The 21,240-nt window shown below is 43.7% G+C and overlaps 1 protein-coding gene across 4 annotated transcripts in view; it reads left to right on the top strand.

Annotated features, from left to right (window-relative positions):
* The first annotated feature begins 194 nt into the window (after positions 1 to 194).
* Positions 195 to 21,240, top strand: part of LOC110506455 (SH2 domain-containing adapter protein F) — a 112,710-nt gene continuing 91,664 nt past the window's right edge. For 2 of the 4 annotated variants that reach the window (XM_036964017.1, XM_021586070.2), the window contains exon 1: positions 195 to 856. In XM_036964017.1, the coding sequence (XP_036819912.1) occupies positions 452 to 856 (405 nt within the window). In that variant the 5' untranslated portion in view covers positions 195 to 451. The remainder of the gene's footprint in view (positions 857 to 21,240) is intronic. The other 2 variants (XM_021586075.2, XM_021586072.2) reach the window with 1 other exon arrangement.

Here is a 21,240-nt window from a genome sequence, read left to right as displayed (position 1 = left end):
TTTTGACTAAGTTGTCCACTACAACAGCTGCAGCATACTATTAAGAAACAAACAAGGACAATGTCACGACCTCACGGTTATTACAAGTAAAACCAATCATTTAGTAGGCTAAATTAACATCAGTCCGGTAGGTGGCAGTGAATGTTCTCAGGTATGAGGACAGGGGAACGTATCCCACGCTTGCAAAAGCGCTCTCCCATGTTGCGGAGAGGACTCGCCACAGTCAAGAGCTCTGCTGTCAGAGCGAAAGTGTCAGAGTTGCGGGAGCTCAGAAAGTACATGTGGCTGTGTTCTCTTGGTCAGCGCAGTATCCACGGACAGAGTAGGAGCTGTAGAAACATTTCAGCCATTCGAGGTGACCTATAGAAATACAACGCTCAGGAAAAGAGGTTATTGTCAGGAAAGGTGAAACGAAATATTTATATAGACTTGTGAGCAATGCACTGGCAGCATGGCCAGATGGTTCAGGGAACACCTAGGATTCAAAACTACCAAAGCACCACCTCCGGCGCCCCCGAAACCGGACTACAGACATTGTCACGCCGCTGTGACTGGTACGCCTGGCTACCAACATCCAAGCCCCGCACAGCCGGACATTCTTGCTGCTTACAAACTACAAAAGGAACTGGACTTCGAAGATCCGTACACGGGAGGAAATATTTCGTTTGGAACTGGTCTGGGCTGTGGGGGGTCACCGGACATAAAGTATGTGTCACCAAAGCACCGGCTTATAAAGGTGGAAACAATCGAGAAAAGCAACTCTGCTCCGGGCAGCGGTATCGTTGCCCAAGCTGTTGCTGTTGGGAACGTTAAATCTCCCACGTCACCGCCTCCTGAAAATGAGAATAAAGAAAAGGTACGGTTTTTAAATGTATTTTTGCCTTCAGCCTACCCCTCCAATATCCAACACCAGTAACATTGTAGCATATGTTCCGTCATAGCCTACAAAAATTTGAAGAAGTCTAAATTACAATCTATCCACCTAGGTTCAATTTAAAGAGATGGCTCAATAGTCATGTGATGTGTGCATTTACATTTTTACTATTCAAACGCATTGGTTAAAATTGAAAGTGTTGGATCAGATCATGTTCCGTCATGTGAGGACTTACTCAAACAGGGAATGGATCATTGAAACCGGCAGGACTACACTGAACAAAAATACAAGTGCGACATGCACCAATGAACGATTTTACTGAGTTCATCGGTTAATTGAAATAAATTAATTTGTCCTAATCTATGGATTTCACATGACTGGGAATACAGATAGCTTTTAAAAAGTGGGGGCATGGATCAGAAAACCAGTTAGTATCTGGTGTGACCATTTGCAGCGCAACACATTTCCTTCCAGTTGATCAGGCTGTTGATTGTTGTCCCACTCCTCTTCAATGGCTGTGTGAAGTTGCTGGATATTGGCGGGAACTGGAACAAACACTGTCATACACGTCAATCCAGAGCATCCCAAACGTGCTCAATGCGTGACATGTATGAGTATTTTCCGCTTCCAGGAAATGTGTACAGGTCTATGTAACATTGTGCACGGCAGGGTAGCCTAGTGGTTAGAGTATTGGACTAGTAACCGAAAGGTTGCAAATTCAAATCCCCGACCTGACAAGGTACAAAATATGTCATTCTACCCCTGGACAGACAGTCATTGAAAATAAGAATTTGTTCTTAACTGACTTAGTTAAATAAAAGGTTTTTTAAAAATCATCATGCTGAAACATGAGGTGATGGTGGGTGGATGAATGGCACAACAATGGGCCTCAGGATCGCCTCATGGTATCTCGGTGCATTCAAATTGCCATTGATAAAATGCAATAAAATGCAAAATGCAATTGATAAAATGCAATTGATAAAATGCCTATACCATAACCCCAGCGACCACCATGTTCACAACGTTGACATTAGCAAACCGCTCACCCACACGATGCAGTGTTCAGTTGTGAGGCTGGTTGGACATACTGCCAGATTCTCTAAAATAACTTTGGGTGTGGCTTATAGTAAAGAAATGAAGATTTAAATATCCCCCGGCAACCGCTCTAGTGGACAGTCCTGCAGTCAGAATACCAATTACACGCTCCCTCAACTTGAGACCTCTGTGGCATTGTGTTGTGACGAAACTACACATTTTAGAGTGCCCTTTTATTGTCCCCAGCACAAGTTGCACCTGTGTAATGATCATGCCGTTTAATCAGGTTCTTGACAAGTTACACCTGTCAGGTGGCTGGATTGTCTTGGCAAAGGAGAAATGCTCACTAAGGGGATGTAAAGTACATTTGTGTACAACATTTGTTTTGTGCGTATTCAGAATTTTTGGGATCCTTTATTTCAGCTCATGAAACATGGGACCAACACTTTTAGATGTGGTTTTTGTTCAGTGTAGTTCTTTCAGGTGTTTATCAATGACTGGGTCAGTCGGACAGACAGCAGCTGTACAATACATGAAAATCTTTACTGAGCGTTTGGTTACATTGGATGAAGAAGTGTAGTAGCCTGCATGTAGGTAGGTGAAAGGAAGATGCATGCTGTCTTCAAGTATGAATTTTATTACAATATTTTAAACTCTAACCTTTCTGTGAAGGGATCGTTCTGGATGTTGGCAAAGAAGCCCTTAATCATCATCTTCCCCAATCAAATGAACACGTGGATCCCATTTTTACTTAATTAGGCAAGTCCATTAAGAACACATTTTTATTTACAATGTCTCTGCTTCCAGTGTGAAAAAACATTGAAATGCCATAAAATCCCTTTAACAAAACATTCCAGTGACATAAAATGGGGGTACAAATTGGCCTTAACCATTTATTTTATTTACCCTAAACAAAAGAGCCTACATCAAGTACACTGAACAAAAATATAAACGCACATGCAACAATTTCAAAGATATGACTGAGTTACAGTTTGTGTAAGGAAATCCGTAAATTGAAATACATTTAATTGGGCCCTAATCTATAGACTGGACTGGGAATACAGATCTGCATCTGTTGGTCACAAAACAAGGTAGGGGTGTGGATCATAACCTGTCAGTGTCTGGTGTGACAACCATTTTTACCCCATGCAGCACAATTTATCTCCTACGCATGGAGATGATCAGGCTGTTGATTGTGGAATGTTGTCCTACTCTTCAATGGCGGTGCGAAGTTGTGGGAACTGGAACATGCTGTCCATCCAGAGCATCCCAAATACACTGAATCGGTGACATGTCTGGTGAGTATGCAGGCCATGGAAGAACTGGGGCATTTTCAGCTTCCAGGAAGTGTGTACAGATCAGATGTACATGTTCCATCATGTGGGGACTTATTCAAACCGGGAATGGATTGTTGAAACCGGCAGAAGTACACAGTGTATATTTCACTGTTCTCTCACACCTTTGAACTGGGCCTGTGTGAAGGTGCCCCAGTGCACGTTTTCAAATAATCCAAACCAGGTTCATTCAGCTCTCTGCTCACCAAGCAAAATCTACACTTTTACAACTCTATCATCTCTACCCTAGTCTACTCTTGTCCCTGTCATCAACATAAATAGTGTGTGGACCAGAGACAGATGGGGGAAAAATTATTATGCAGTCAGTCAGTGTACACCACGTGCCTTGGAGCCTACTGCTTTTTAGGAACACACTGGTTCATTGGAAGAAACCTGAGACATTCAATGCCAGAAGGTTAAGTAAGAGTGTGATTCTGTTTATGAATGTACATGCCTCTCCCTCCAGCGCAGGCAGGGGAGGAGGACCCAGGAAAAGTGTGTGTGTGTGTGTGAGAGAAAAGGTGCATAAGTATTTCTCAACATTGCCAACACCCATGCTGCATAACTCAGTCTACTACTCTCTGTTCTGAAGCACTAACTAATCACCTGTTGCCAGGTATTTGTTTACTCAAGCTTACTACGTCAGACAATATCATAGTAGTTTAGTTAGAGCATAGCCAAAACCTTATGCAAGTATGCAAAGTAGTGCTACACGTTTACAATTTTGTTATGCAATTCCTTAGTCCCTTAAACAGGTTACTTCCTCTCTCCACACTTCCTGTTGTAAGGTGCGGTCTGTTCAGTGTTGATGGTGCTTGCCTGCCGTTCCATAGGAGATTTTTTTGTTTCAGTTCAACCAGTGGTCATAAAATATGCCAGTAAGCAGTGTCGTACAGCAAAGGAACATGGCAATTGGCAAGCTTGAAAAACCTCCATATAATAATTGTACAGTGATTTGTCTATTCAGAAATGGTCTTCTAATTTCTGAAAGTAGTTTCTCGTATGCAGTTGCCATCACATTCAACAATGCAAGGTTTTTCGTATTTTATGATAAACAATGTTCCAGAGCTGACCAAATTAAAATAACAGGAAACAAGACTGTTTCCTCACAGCAACTGACTGCTGTTGGCTAATTAAACGGATTACCGCTGTCTCCTGTTAATTAGAGTTTATTTTGATCTTGGTTGTAAATTAGGGATGGCATTCTCAAGCAGGAAAATACTGTTGCCTCTGTCTACCCCCTTTTTGCACTGGGCACATGTTGGAGGAGCTGGCAGCCAGGCAGATTGTTCTGTAACATGGTTTAAAAATGTCGCACTCTCAAACATGAACATGCTGAAATTGTATCACATCCATGTGAGGGGTGGGTGAGTTAGAGTGATTCTAAGTCAGAAGACTGGATTTTTGTTTAGTACTGTGGTGAAATGTGAGGCGGGGGTGGGCTAAGTAATAAAGAGAGCAGACAGTCCCCACGAGAGTTTAATCACTAGGCAACACAGGCCTTCAACCTTACACATGCTGGCTTTTCCGACAGACAGGCCAAGGTAATGTTGTCAGGTACTGTTCCAGAAGGATCTATTGTCTAGACCCCTGTAGGGTCTGTCTGCTGAGATGCACAACTGACGTTGGTGTAGTGAGAGTGAGAGACCCCAAGTGTGATGGTTATGAAACGACATGTGGAATAGCCTATTCCTTTTCCAGTAGAACTACCTGTAAAAGCAACTAGGCTTATCAGGTGTTACGCTATATGTACTACACAAGCTTTTCGAAGACGGTCAACATAATTTTGTGTCAGTTTTGATGGTGAGGATTTTCTATTATAATAGCCCTAGCCTCTGCCCTTGTCAAATTGCAGCTGATGATATGACTGTTCTTCATCTTTTGGTAACGGAATTACAAAAACAATGTGTCACTGTTACCAGACTTTGCAACTGCACTGTTCTTCAAGTAAATGTGTTTTTGTAAAAGTTTCCGTTAATTGTTCAAAGTAGTCCTTGTGCACAGAGCTGTATGGTTTGTGTAACTTTGCAACCAAAGGTTTTTGTTTGACATACATTTCAAAGTGAAAAATCAGAGTCTCAGCATCACTCTGTTACTGTGGAATTGCCCCCTACCAACAACCCAGATGTGTAAAATCCTTGCTGCACTCTTACTGTGGGAACATATGATTTTCAGCTGGTAAAACGGTAAACGGTATGTGTTCTCTGTTCAGATACAGAGGGGTGGTGTAGACAGGCCTTGAGTATCAGGCAGTTCATCTTATGATAATGCTACATTTCCAAACAGCCTAGTTCTGACGAGCTGTTATTTATAAAGATATTTCACCGTTTGTAACGTAGTGGCAGCATATCAAAGAATGCTAGGATTCTTAATTGCATTTCTTCCACTGAACATGATCTATCGTTGACCTCACAATCTCTATGTATGGACACAATACAGGAACTTAATAGGCTAGTCAATTGTACTGGCTGGAGTGAAGTGTTTGAATCCTGACTATAGGAGGAGCGAGAGCTAGGAAGAGAGGACCACACCACTGTCTTGTTACAGACCCAACCCCATTGATGTTTTAATTACTTGACTAGTGGATGCTAATTATATAACTGCTTATCTAATGCTTGTGCTGCCAATAGCAGAGTCTATACCGTCTAGTGTTTTGTCTAATCTCAACCCTCCAAAGTGTTTTCATTCAGTTCAAATTGTGTATGTGGGGGGTGAAAGCCTTAGTTCATCAATGTATGGTGATTACATGAGACTTAGGCCTGCCCCATTATGTCCATTCTGATGCACTCTATCATGGACTCTCCTTTATGACGACGAGCACATAGGAGCCAGCCACAGGTTAGAGCCCCAGCTTGATTGTTTATTTTTTCTTGTTTTCCTGTTTTATAACGACAAGACCGTCATGGTAGACGGAGATGTTCTGTAATTATCCAGCTAATTAAACTCTCTCATCATCGCTCTTCCCCCTGGCATGGTCTGCTCTACTCGACTCTGCACTAACTAACTTCTCAAGGACACATGAAAGTGATGCCAGGCACAGCTTATGAAATGTGTAAACAAAAATAGTGCATAACAGTCTCGCTTATAAAATCATGTGGCTAAATATATTGCTGTGTGGCTTTCTGAATTCATAAACTGTCCTAGACACCAGGGTTGCTCTGGCCTTGAGACCCCATGCAGCCGTGTTTGGGCCATGTTATAGTTCCCACCATGGCCCACGGAAGCTGTTGAGTGAATGGGGCCTCTGAGTCCATAAGCCGGTTTCCGTACACTATCTATGTGTAGAATCACGCAGTATAGGATCATAAACACAATACACAGCCAGCTGAGACATTAGATTTGACAGATTTATTGCGTGGTTATTTCCTTTTTCTTCCATGTACTTTTCAACAGCCTTTGACTCAGCGGTTCATAAAGTCAAGTGATGCATTAGCGGCCAGGGAGACCATGGCTGATTTGCTTTGTCATTAACATGTTTTATTCCTGTCCTTGAGACCGATTCCTGTCTCAATTGCCAATCTCGGTTGTCATCCCATTTCTACTCATTATTTCATTTCTATGCTTTGTCTTGCCCTGCACACGCATGGCGTTTCTCTACATGTATATTTGAGCGTGTTGGAATGATGACTGCTTCAAGTGGGCATCAGCTGCCTGAGCCTCCCCAACGCTCCCCAGCCCAGATCACATCTCAGCTGCCTGAGCCTCCCCAACGCTCCCCAGCCCAGATCACATCTCAGCTGCCTGAGCCTCCCCAACGCTCCCCAGCCCAGATCACATCTCAGCTGCCTGAGCCTCCCCAACGCTCCCCAGCCCAGATCACATCTCAGCTGCCTGAGCCTCCCCAACGCTCCCCAGCCCAGATCACATCTCAGCTGCCTGAGCCTCCCCAACGCTCCCCAGCCCAGATCACATCTCAGCTGCCTGGGCCTCCCCAACGCTCCCCAGCCCAGATCACATCTCAGCTGCCTGAGCCTCCCCCACTCTCCTCAGCCCAGATCACATCTCAGATAATGGAATCAGAGCGCGCGCTGTGAGCCAATCAGGTGTTCTTTAGCCGAGTCCTTGAAGGGACAGTTGTGTGTAATTAGCTTACGAGTAGCGTCTCAACAGCGCATGGGGGTTTGAACCGACGCTCTTTAATTTCCCATGGAATAAACATGCTGCGGCTTTACCACGCGTCCCTTTGTCTTCTGGTCTAATCTGGTTTGATGTTTGATGGTCTGATTGAATGTGTGTGTTTTCCCTCCAGCAGCTGTGTGTGTATGTGGGTAAATCAAGGCTGTTTGACTGGCCTCTACATTAGAAGTGATTGGTGTTCTGACCTTTCCTCATTCCCTCACTATCTCAAAGCCTTGACTCTGGCATTCCTGATTCAGGAATGCAGGGAATGCTGTTATCACTTTGTTGTTCTGTTTTCTACTCCGCTCCTTTCCCAGTCCTTGTAGTGATAGGAGAAATGTCGGACGTAAACACTACCCGGGCATCTGACCTCCTGGACGGGCACCAGAATCCATCATGTGACGCGTGGGTGTCTCTAGACGTATGAGCAGATGGAAGCGTGGGTGTCTCTCTTACTATCAGATGGAAGCTGACAGGTTTTGATAGCTGGCTTTAGCTGAATGTCAGAGCATTACAGGAAGTGCACTTCTCCTCCCACTCCCACCTCCACACAAACACACGCCTGTTTACTTACACTGTATCGCCAAGGAAGAAGTCTGAAAGGAATTGCTTTCTAAGTGTCAAACCTGAAAGGGGTTGTAAATGGCTGCTTAATTGTCTTCTCTGTGAAAGTCATTTCCAGATGTAACACCCATGGGAGGTTAAATGTTCTCTTCCATTCTTAAAGGGATATTTCTGGTACACATGGAATATGGTCCAGTCAAACAGAGTAGAGGGCACAGAGTACAGTAGAAGTTAAAACATGCTGACCCTTTACTTTTAACGCTCGACAGAGTTTTAAGAACACAAATAACTATACAGTTTTTTTAAAAGTATGAGTATATGATGATCAGAGGGCCTAGATAGCGATACTATGTTGAATTGAAAGTTAGTTAGATCCATAGTGGGGGACAACATTTAGATTTTTCATTAAAGATTATCAATAAAACATTTTATTATTATGTTCGCTGGGTATGTTTCACAAGAAAATGAAAAAAATAGTTGTTGGTTGCTATGGATACGCTGCCCCATAATTACAGCTGAGCCTGGTCTAAGATGGATTGCTTTGGCGCAGCATCTCCTTGTAGTCCAGTTAGAGGACTGTTGGGTAGTTCGCAATCATGTTGTTGTTTTCTGAAGTGTCTAAGAGGGCCCTCTATTTGTTGAACTCTTCAAGGTGTCCCAGCTGCCTTGGCAACTGCCACTATTGTATTCCAGCAACAGGTCATGCCTTTCCAGGTGGACTCGGCAGCCATGTTTTTTCTCTCTCCTAACAACAATACCCTTCTGTGGTGTTTTATGGGTGTATCATATTCTGTCCTTAACAGTTGCACAGGGAATCAGTTAGTTAGGATATGCTTTCTAAATTCCTATGGCCCAGGCAGGAATCCTGGAAGTGTTCTTTAGGAGGAAGGAACCTAGAGCTCTGCTGGTGCTGGGCCAACACAGCTAACTTTAATTACACCCCGCCTCAACGCACCAGGATGATGTCATTCCGCATGGGGAAGATGACTACACAACAGGATCACATGGAGGAATCACACGAGGACAAAACTCAGTTGTGAAATGTTGATCTGGTCAGGAAAGAGATTATCCATTGATACTGATGTGGACTGTTTGTAGAGGTTTATACAACTTTATAACGACATGAATTGACTGTTTTTGAAAGCTGAATGATACATAGCATACCTAATTCTCAAAATACTGAGTAGCATATGGTGTATAACTAGAGGTTTACAATGGGTTAAGAGGAGTCTTCACCTGCTTTTAGCGGTTAGAGCGTTGGGCCAGTAACCAAGAAGTTGCTGGTTTGAATACCCAAGCTGACAAGGTGAAAAATCTGTTGACGTTCCCTTGAGCCAGGAACGTACAAATTCTTATTTACAATGACGGCCTGCCGGGGAATAGTGGGTTAACTGCCTTGTTCAGGGGCAGAGCAACATATTTTTACCTTGTCAGCCCGAGGATTCGATCTAACAACCTTTTGGTTTCTGGCCCAACGCTTTTTTTCCTAAAGAGGGTTACTGTAGCTGTTCCACTGTGTATTTCTCTAGGCTTTCAGCTGTATAACCTGCATGGTTCATGTGAACCCAAGAGGTCACATAATGCCTGGCCCTGTATATGCAGGCAGTTATTGGCCACTGTAGTCAGGAGAGTTGTTTGTGGACACATGGCACTGTTATTTTTAATGACGCAGTGTAGTAGAGCCTGTAAGGGAAGCACTGGTTGGTGAGCACAACGTCAGACACTGATTTTAAAGGAACCAAATTGAGCCCTGAGGTTTCATTCCATCTAGGGCACGTACAGAAAGCCTGTGTGAAGCACTGGTATCTTTTAACCGCATCGCTGGTGGCTAACAGTAGGACGGCCCTTAACCTCAACTCTGAGTACACCAAACACTGCTGATCTTCCCATGTAGTTGGCCATATTTGACCTATGCTGGGTTTTCTGTGTGTAGCATAGGCATTATCCCATGGTGTTTTAGATGTAGTGTAGAGGGGAGTTAAGCTGCGCTGTTTCTCTATTTACTATCTGGGAGGTAGAGTGGATCTCTTTAAGGTCTGTGCCCTTCCTTCACAGTGGAGCTGACCTATGATAACCTGTGCTCACTGACAGGTGCTGAGGCTGGAGTGTGTGTATCTGCCACTGGGGTCGTGGTCTCCATAGCCACAGGCACCGCTGGGGAACTAGCCAAACCTCTCATTGTAGACTGGATGGGCACTGATGTCTCTCCTGGGCTTCGTAGGACACAGATCTTGTTAGGGGTTAGAGGTTAGAGAGTTTGCCCTGCTGTTTTGCCTTCCGTAATACCCTATAGTTACTACTGTTTGACATGTAACACTGTTTTATTACTCTGTCTCTAGGTGTAGGCCTAATATAGTTCAGCCACCATATAAATTGCTTGGTGCATTGATTGGACCAAAAGGAAAGCAACCAGGCCATTGACTGTCTGCTTTTGTTTGGTGGAAAATAAGGAACAAGAGGGTTGCTCCAGGATTAAGGAAGTGCTCCCTTCCTGACGGGAAGTGTTTACAACTTGGTGACGTTCCCTTTTGACTGGGGCTGGGCAAGTCTCCGCTAGCTCTCCACTCTCAAACAGTCTGGGAATGTTGACTCTGCTCTCACATCTGTGCTAAAATATAACCAGGCAGGGTTCATATTTCCTCATGTTGTAAGCTTGAGAAAACTGTACTGTGATTGTGACATTGTACTGTGTCAATACAAAGCTGTGGTGTCGTGTTCTGTTAGGGACCTCCTAGTCAGGTCAGGCTGCAGTGAAGTCTGTGTAAAGACTCCTTCCCTCTCTCCCCTCTCTCCTGCTATGGGAGGTGGAAAGCCCCGTAGCGATGGCAGGGTGACAGACTCCACCCTGCCTGCCTGCAAGTTCTATTGACAGTCTCCGAGCTGTTGGGTTTGACGTGCTGCATTCTGTGTACACGCTCACCACACAAAGGCTATCTGAGGCCCCGTCGCTTCCGACCGCAATCAAGTCATCCTCCTCACATCAAACTTCCCTGCTTTGTTTATGTACAGCTGGCTCCCGGGCCTGCCTCGTTTTGTTTTCCCTACTCCGTATAAATCACACACCCAAATCGAAAGGTCATGCCCATTGGATGCACATTGTTGTTTTTATGTCAAGCGTTACTTTTCGCAGTTATGTCATTTTTCTCCTGTCCTTCCCTAGCATAGCAAACCACAATTTACCAAAGGCTGTTTCTTGCAAACAAAATTACTGTAAGTGTGTGTGTGTGCCTCAGCTTTTTATGCCTCTAGTGGACCATCAACGGGTCCATTCCTCCACACAACTTAACCACTACTCCCTCTTCCTTAAATTCAAAGAGTCATAAATCTATTTCAGAGGGAAAGAGAGCAGAGAAAGGAAATTGGATTTTGTCAAGCGTATCCTCAAGTGTTAATCTTGAATATCTGTTGAATATGAAGAGTGCCTGAATGTGGGCCAGCCACCCTCCAGCCGAGGTCCTCCGTGTGCTATAAGGGCTCTCTGGGGAGAAGGTGGGACTTAGTCACACTTGAATGCACAGAGATATCTGAAAGAGTTGAAAAGAGACATTCTTTCATAGAAAGGGATGATCGGCTAAAAAAGGGAATAAAATAGGGGATCGTACAGAAAAGGCAGAGTACAGCAGGTTTTCCTGTGAGACTAGGAGGATGGTGAAGTTAGGTGATATTACATTGGAAGTAGAGAAGCACCTGTTCAGGCTCAGTAAGCTCAAATAAAATGAAAATTGTTCATTTATTTATTATTATTTTTAAGGCTCAGCCTCAGTGATTGCTGCCCTGCTGTCCAAAGTGCTTTCCTGTTCATGCCGCGTGCCTCTTGGCTCGGCGTTATGTAATGTTTATGTTTTGTTTTGTGTCACTCGGGTTTCTAGAACCTTGGAATGAGAATAGAAAGTGCTTTAAAAAAAACGAATACAGAACAAGTTTGCGCAGTAGCTCCCTGGTAATATTTTGAGGACCCATATGCCATTTGTCAGAGAAATGACTTGCGACCTTGACTCTCACTTCAGGGATAAAGAGAAAATACATAAAGCTGATACTGTGGCATACTGACAGTGTATCATTCTTTTTTCACTAACTTTCAACTGCATTGGTAAAACATCCTGACAAATGTAGAATGCATTGTTCATAGCAGGAATATCCTGTTTTTTCTGAAGGGATCCTCAGCGTGACAAGCCATGAAAGTACAGATCTTCAGTATACAGTCAGGGGAAAAAAGTATTTGATCCCCTGCTGATTTTGTACGTTTGCCCACAAAGAAATGATCAGTCTATAATTTTAATTGTAGGTTTATTTGAACAGTGAGAGACAGAATAACAACAAAACAATCCAGAAATTTGAAAATAAATTCATAAAAAATCCTACAATGTGATTTTCTGGATTTTTTTCTTCTCATTTTGTCTGTCATGGTTGAAGTGTACCTATGATCAAAATTACAGGCCTCTCTCATATTTTTAAGTGGGAGAACTTGCACAATTGGTGGCTGACTAAATACTTTTTTGCCCCACTGTAGATGCCCGTCTGAAGTTTGCCAATGAACATCTGAATGATTCAGAGGACAACTGGGTGAAAGTGTTGTGGTCAGATGTTACCAAAATCAAGCTCTTTTGGCATCAACTCAACTCGCTGTGTTTGGAGGAGGGGGAATGCTGCCTATGACCCCAAGAACACCATCCCCACCGTCAAACATGGAGGTGGAAACATTATGCTTTGGGGGTGTTTTTCTGCTAAGGGGACAGGACAACTTCACCGCATCAAAGGGACGATGGACGGGGCCATGTACCGTCAAATCTTGGGTGAGAACCTCCTTATCTCAGCCAGGGCATTGAAAATGGGTCGTCGGTGGGTATTCCAGCATGACAATGACCCAAAACACACGGCCAAGGCAACAAAGAAGTGGCTCAAGAAGAAGCACATTAAGGTCCTGGAGTGGCCTAGCCAGTCTCCAGACCTTAATCCCATAGAAAATCTGTGGAGGGAGCTGAAGGTTCGAGTTGCCAAATGTCAGCCTCGAAACCTTAATGACTTGGAGAAGATCTGCAAAGAGGAGTGGGACAAAATCCCTTCTGAGATGTGTGCAAACCTGGTGGCCAACTACAAGAAACGTCTGACCTCTGTGATTGCCAACAAGGGTTTTGCCACCAAGTACTAAGTCATGTTTGCAGAGGGGTCAAATACTTATTTCCCTCAAAATGCACATCAATTTCTAACATTTTTGACATGCGTTTTTCTGGATTTTGTTGTTGTTATGATCAATATGATTTACAATGTGACTGTAGTGTGGCTGTCCTTCCTGTGTGTGGGGAAACATGACTCCTGTGAGGTCTGAATAGCCCTGCCTGTGCATAACTTATATCCCACTCACAAGTGTAGGAGGGGAACACTGCACACAGCGGTGTGATGTACCTCTTTTATCTCAAGGCAAAGTATCAAGTGCTGTTCTCTTTTCTCCCATTTTTATAATGCAGCTCTGATGTTTTTCTCGCTGTGACACTGACCCATGTTGCAGGGTATCAGTGTCACTGTCGTTGCGTCTGGAAGTGTTCCCATGCAAAGTATATGATCAATGACGCACTAAACCACTTCTCCATGTGCCAAAAGAGCGGGCTTTTCCCGGCTGGCGTGTGAAAAGCCACCCCACATGTGCAGCAGCCCAGAGATCTACAGAAGCCTGTTTTATGTGGTCTGAATCTTTAACGAGACCTAATAAATAGGTTAACATGAAAAAAGTGTGAGCTGTGCTTTGAACAACACAGATGTCTGACTGGGGGAAAGACGGAGAGACACGTGAGAATGATGGCTGAACATATTGGAGTGCAAAGAAGGGAGATGCTAGAACGGATCCCTTCACCGCAGGGAGCATGCTGGTTGAAGTAGCATGTGCTGCACTCTTTCCTAAATCCTCACTCCCTTCAAAGCAAGTCATCTATGACTGGGGAAATGCATGTTTGGGCGATGTTGGGGAGAAGGGAGGTCTAAATGTTTTATTTTGTACCCAGTGTCACCACATGTACTAATTATCTATAATCTGAACAGCAGAATAGGTTCTTGAATGCTTTGTGTGCTTTTCTCTAAATTGTTTCTTCTCTAGCCATTAATATTCTCTAGCCATTAATATTTGTCACTTTTTTCAGTCTTTCCTAATCAAGCAACATGCTTTAACCTTGGAACATTGAGTTTGAGAGTGATTTAATAAGGCTAAAAACAAAGCTGACAAATTAATTCAGCTGCAAGAAGACAAACATGATTTTACTTTACTTATGAGAAGTGCTCTCCTCCACTTAGCGTTGCTCTAGCTTCTATTGCTTGTGGCTGATTGAAAACAATGGGTGCTCATGGAAAACATCCATTTGATTAGCTAGCAGCTATCTTCCCTGGCTCTTAAGTATGCATTCAGGGCTGGCGTTGCCACATCCTTGTTGAGGCCCATAGAGCCACATGCTGATTCTCAGGTCGACAACCCTGGTCTATTAGCAGATGTCGTAATAAAGTTTAATTAACGTCAGAGCTGTATTGTGGGAAAGCTCCGTCTATACAGTCTTTTCACTCTTTTGAGAGGAACATAGCCCCCAGGTGGAATCATGCTTCTCAATTGGGATCCATTGAGTCCTAACCAGATTTCCTCTACCATCTGTGAATCATACAAGTATCTTATTGATAGTGGCTGTATTGTGTCAACAACAGAGGTTGCAATTGGTTCTGCTTTAGTAAATTGCCTTGTGGCAATGTTTGATGCCAAGCTGTTAGCTTCAGATGACTGGAACTGAGCTGAGTGCATGTGTCCTGTATTTCTAGTTGAAGATAAGTTGGAGCATTCAGCAATAGGCAGTGTGATGTTATCTGTTGTTAAATTTCCCTTTTTAAATGAATATTTATCAAAACAGGAGTGTAAACATATGCTGGAGCGTAATCAGTTCTGCAGTTCTGATATCATTTTTTCAAGCTTAAGAACCAAAGTTATGGCAGCAAAAAAGAGCCCCTTGAAACGCCCTAATTCAATCGAGCAGCTAAGCCCTGAGTTGTATTAGGTTATCAGTGGCTCAAATCCTCTGTGGCGTGGAGACATAAATCACAAATGCCAGTTCCTTTTTACCCCCCTCCTCCCCCCTCCTTCTCTAGCATGTCGACTCTTGTGGTGGTCTGGTGTAGGGGGAGAGGTGGGGGAGGCTTCAGCCCCCAGTAGCTCTGACATCCCTCATCCTTTCTGGACCAGCTGTGACATTTGTCACATTTCTGTGTAACGTCTTCACCTTACTTCACTGTCACCAGTCGTTCAGGTGGCTACTCAGATGGCTGGTAGGGGCGCTGGCTGTCATATTAGACACTCACGCACACACATGACTATCTGGTGCATCCAATGGTAGTTCACTTTTGTTATTATTTGTTTTTTGGTGTTTATAGCTTGAAGAGTTCGATTTTGCTTATGAAATATCAATGACGTAATGGCATATTTAACTAAATAGTTTGGACGTGTGGGAAAGCTATACATTGGTGCAGCATACTGCCAAAACCCTATCATTCTATACGATGACCACAAACTAAAACTTTGTTCTCCCTTTTATGGCCCCAGATGCTCTATATGATAATTGCCTGTTAGATCCACTTGGTCTGCATGTGATGGTGTGGGAGAAAGAAGATTGGTCTATTTTCCTAGTTCTGACGTCCTACAATCTAAGCTAGCTGCCCTCAATCTCACACAAATGATCAAGGAACCTACCAGGTACAACCCCAAATCTGTAAACATGGGCACCCTCATAGATATCATCCTGACCAACTTGCCCTCCAAATTAGAGGTCGACCGATTAATTGGAATGGCCGATTAATTAGGGCCGATTTCAAGTTTTCATAACAATCGGAAATCGGTATTTTTGGGCGCCGATTTCCGATTATTAAAAATAAAATAAAATATCTATATTTTTTAATACCTTTTATTTAACTAGTCAGATCACATTCTTATTTTCAATGACTGCCTAGGAACTGTGGGTTAACTGCCTTGTGTAGGGGCAGAACGACAGATTTTCACCTTGTCAGCTCAGGGGTTCCAATCTTGCAACCGCACAGTTAACTAGTCCAACGCTCTAACCATTGCACTCCACGAGGAGCCTGCCTGTTACGCGAACACAGTAGAAGCCAACGTAAATTGCTAGCTAGCATTAAACGTATCTTATAAAAAACAATCAATCATAATCACTAGTTATAACTACTAATCCAGTTTAGCAAGCAATATTAACCAGGTGAAATTGTGTAATTTCTCTTGCGTTCATAGCACGCAGAGTCAGGGTATACGCAACAGTTTGAGCTGCCTGGCTCATTGTGAACTAATTTGCCAGAATTTTACGTAATTATGATATACATTGAAGGTTGTGCAATGTAACAAGAATATTTAGTCTTAGGGACGCCACCTGTTATATTAAAAAAAATACTGAACGGTTCCGTATTTCACTGGAATAATAACGTTTTGTTTTCGAAATGATAGTTTCCGGAAGGCTCGTATTTCTGTGTGTTATGTTATAATTAAGTCTGATTTGATAGAGCAGTCTGACTGAGCAGCAGCAGGCCCGTAATCATTCATTCAAACAGCACTTTCGTGAGTTTTGCCAGCAGCTCTTCGCAAGCACAGCGCTGTTTATGACTTCAAGCTTATCAGCTGGTGTAACCAATGTGAAATGGCTAGCTAGTTAGCTGGGTGTGCGCTAATACTGTTTCAAACGTCACTTGCTTTTAGATTTGGAGTAGTTATTCCCCTTGCGCTGCAAGGGCCGCGGCTTTTGTGGAGCGATGGGTAACGATGCTTCGAGTGTGGCTGTTGTCAATGTGTTCCTGGTTCGAGCCCAGGTAGGGGCGAGGAGGGGGACAGAAGCTATATTGTTACACTGGCAATACTATAGTACCTGTAAGAACATCCAATAGTCAAAGGTATATGAAATACATATGGAATAGAGAGAAATAGTCCTATAAATACTATATTAACTACAACCTAAAACCTCTTACCTTGGAATATTGAAGTCTCATGTTAAAAGGAACCAGCAACTTTCATATGTTCTCATGTTCTGAGCAAGGAACTTAAACGTTAGCTTTTTTTACATGGCACACATTTTTACATGGCACATATTACTTTCTTCTCCAACACTTTGTTTTTGCATTATTTAAACCAAATTGAACATGTTTCATTATTTATTTGAGGCTAAATTGATTTTATTTATGTTTTATATTAAGTTAAAATAAGTGTTAATTCAGTATTGTTGTAATTGTCATTATTATAAACAAAAAATATATATTTAAAAAATCGGCTGATTTTAATCGGTATCGGCTTTATTGGTCCTCCAATAATCGGTTGACCTCTACTCCAAATACACTTCTGCTGTTTTCAACCATGATCTCAGCGATCGCTGCCTCATTGCCTGCGTCCGTTATGGGTCCGCGGTCAAACGCCCACCCCTCATCACTGTCAAACACTTCTTCGAGCAGGCCTTTCTAATCGACCTGGCCCGGTTATCCTGGAAGGATATTGACCTCATCCTGTCAGTAGAGGATGCCTGGTTGTTCTTTAAAAGTGCTTTCCTCACCATCTTAAATAAGCATGTCCCTTTTCAAAAAATTTAGAACTAAGAACAGATATAGCCCTTGGTTCACTTCAGACTTGACAGCCCTTGACCAGCACAAAAACACCCTGTGGCGTACTGCAATAGCTTTGAATAGTCCCCGCGATATGCAACTTTTCAGGGAAGTCAGGAACCAATACGCACAGTCAATTAGGAAAGCAAACGCTAGCTTTTACAAACAGAAATTTGCATCCTGTAGCACTAATTCCCAATGTTTTGGGACATTGTAAAGTCCATGGAGAATAAGATTACCTCCTCCCAGCTGCATACTGCACTGAAACTAGGAAACACTGTCACCACTGATAAATCCACAATAATCGAGAATTTCAACAAGCATTTCTCTACGGCTGGCCATGCTTTGTACCTGGCTACCCCAACCCCGGCCAACAGTTCTCTACCCCCCACAGCAACTGGCCCAAGCTCCCCCGCTTCTCCTTCACCCAAATCCAGACAGCTGATGTTTTGAAAGATATTCAAAATCTGGCTCACTACAAATCAGCTGGGCTAGACAATCTGTACCCTCTCTTCCTAAAATGATTGGCCGCCATTGTTGCAACCCCTATTACTAGTCTGTTCAACCTCTCTTTCGTATCGTCAGAGATTCCAAAAGATTGGAAAAACGGCCGCGGTCATCCCCCTCTTCTAAGGGCGAGACGTTCTAGACCCAAACTGTTACAGACCTATATCTATCCTGCCCTGCCTTTCTAAAGTCTTCGGAAGCCAAGTGAACAAACAGATCACCGACCGTTTCGAATCCCACTGTACCTTCTCAGCTTTAAAATCTGGTTTCCGAGCTGGTCATGGGTGCACCTCAGCCACGCTCAAGGTCCTAAATGATATCATAACCGCCATCGATAAAATACTGTACTGTGCAGCCGTCTTCATCGACTTGGCCAAGGCTTTCGACTCTGTCAATCACCGTATTCTTATCGGCATACTCGATAGTTCAGTGTGTCAAATCGGAGGGCCTGATTTACGGACCTCTGGGAGTTTCTATGGGGGTGCCACAGGGTTCAATTCTCAGGCCGACTCTTTTCTTTGTATATATCAATGATGTTGCTCTTGCTGCGGGAGATTCTTTGATCCACCTCTACGCAGACGACACCATTCTGTATACATCTGGCCCTTCTTTGGACACTGTGTTAACAAACTTCCAAACGAGCTTCAATGCCATACAACACTTCTTCCATGGCCTCCAACTGCTCTTAAATGCTAGTAAAACAAAATGCATGCTCTTCAACCGATTGCTGCCCGCACCCGCCCCACCTGACTAGCATCACTACTCTGGATGGTTCTGACTTAGAATATGTGTACAATTTTAAATACCTGGGTGTCTGGCTAGACTGTAAACTCTCCTTCCAGACTCACATTAAGCATCTCCAATCCAAAGTTAAATCTAGAATCGGCTTCCTATTTCGCAAGAAAGCCTCCTTCACTCATGCTGCCAAACGTACCCTCGTAAAACTGACTATCCTACCGATCCTTGACTTCGGCGGTGTCATTTACAAAATAGCCTCCAACACTCTACTCAGCAAATTGGATGTAGTCTATCACAGTGCCATCTGTTTTGTCACCAAAGCCCCATATACTAACCACCACTGCAACCTGTATGCTCTCGTTGGATGGTCCTCGCTACATATTAGTCGCCAAACCCACTGGCTCAATTTCATCTGTAAGTATTTGCTAGGTAAAGCTCCACCTTATCTCAGCTCAATGGTCACCATAGCAACACCCATCCATAGCAAGTGCTCCAGCAGGTATATCTCACTGGTCATCCCCAAAGCCAACACCTGCTTTGGCCACCTGTCCTTACAGTTCTCTGCTGCCAATGATAATTACTTCGCCACTATTGGCATATTTATTGCCTTACCTCCTTACTTCATTTGCACACACTGTATACATATTGTGTTATTGTACTCTGTGTTGTTTTTGTCGCACTGCTTTGCTTTATCTTGGCCAGGTTGCAGTTGTAAATTAGAACTTGTTCTCAACTGGCCGACCTGGTTAAATAAATAAATAATGGAGGACTGCAGCCCAATTGAATTGTAATCTCAGAAGCTCTGTCTCTCTGCTAACTGTGTGGAATGCCAAGTGGCAGGTGCCTGTTACACTCGCTCTCCTAAGATAATGCTCTCACTAGGCTCACACTGATTCGAAATAGATTTCATTTCTTGAGAGCTGCAATGTATTTTAAGCAGTGTGGGGCTATTTATCCTACTATGACTGACTGGCTATCTAAGCAGCTGCAGGTGTAAGACCTAGTGAACCTGGTAGCTCAGCACGACACCAGGAGTCATTAAGTATGTTCTGTCTGTGCTGCTGCAGTGTAGTGACATGTCCTTCCAGGGGGGGCGAGATGACACAAGTCTATAAGGTTGCTTTGTTAGGCTACTCACAGCTTACATATCTGCTTAGAAAAGCTCACATACAGTATAGAACTCTATTTAGAAGCACTGCAGTATTGCACTCACTGTGGGTGAATTTGACTTTCATGCTGTGGCTTGGCTGTGGTCCTGACATACCCTGACATGCCAGCAGACAGATGGTGGGTCCCCAGGCAAGCAGGCCGCCAGGGAGAGTTGGAGGCGGGTGGGCTGGCAGAGAGGCAGGCAGGGAAACTGGTAGGCAGGGAGGCCCCGGGAAGGCAGGTAGGGAAGCAGGCAGGCAGGCAGAGCCTCGTCTCTGATGGTCCCCTCTCTCCATGTTCCCTTACTCCTCCAGCTGGGTAGCATTAGTGCAGTGTGGCGGGACCGTTACAGAGAAGGGGTAACTCCCAAAAACACTCAGACTAATTGAACCCCTCCTCCCAAATACTTTTTTAGATGTGGCCCAAGGCAGGGGAAAGTCAACACCCAAGTAGTGTGGTAACTGCCAACTTTTACTTTAATTTGCACTGAGTTGTTTGCTTGTTTCCCCTAAATGAATGTTTACTGAATAATGGATATGGAACTGTTAGATTGATGTGGAGAAATATCAAATGGAATGTAGGTTGCCCATTCCATTGCTTCTTTTCTATGTTTTTTTAAAGGCTGTTTCTTGGCATCTTAGGCAGAGAAATCTGTCGACACATAAATTAAAATCTCTGGGAAAAAAATAGTTCTAAAATATGAAAATCTGGTGGGGTAGCTAGTGGGAGGCAGGACGCTGCCATCCAGAACCAGCCTCGGTATCATCCTCTGCTTCAGGCTCCAGAGGACAAGCAGAATGGCTCTCCTCTCTCCCTCAGCAGCAGCAACATTACCACATGCTAAAAAGAGCTTTCATCGGCTGACTGAAAAACGATTTGAGCGAACAAGACCAGTCACAGGGCTAAATATACAGTATGTCTGGCTTGATTGCAATGTTCTTTTCCACTTCGTTTAATACATAAATCTTTTTTTGGTCCCTGGTGTTTGACAGGACCACACAATAATATAATGTTTGTGGGCACGGCGGCCATCCATCGTCAAGCTAGCTACAGCTTTGTGGCAGTTCACTAACACGGGAAAGGTGTCGAATGAGGACGGAGAGTAGAACTGTCCTACTGACAGGTATCGTGCCCTCTCTGAGGAGGGCACTGACATGAGTTGTTGAATATCTACTTTCATATACACTAAGATATAGTAAGTATGGGGTTGAAGGCATGCCAGTCATAAGGCACGGTTTCCTTTAATTACTAAACCAGGCTTTCTCTGCTGGGTTTACCACGTGGACACACAGACGACTCCTGGCGCAC

Source organism: Oncorhynchus mykiss, chromosome 26 (genome assembly GCF_013265735.2).
Source record: "Oncorhynchus mykiss isolate Arlee chromosome 26, USDA_OmykA_1.1, whole genome shotgun sequence".
Lineage (NCBI taxonomy): Eukaryota > Metazoa > Chordata > Actinopteri > Salmoniformes > Salmonidae > Oncorhynchus > Oncorhynchus mykiss.
This window is presented reverse-complemented; position numbering and strand designations above follow the sequence as displayed.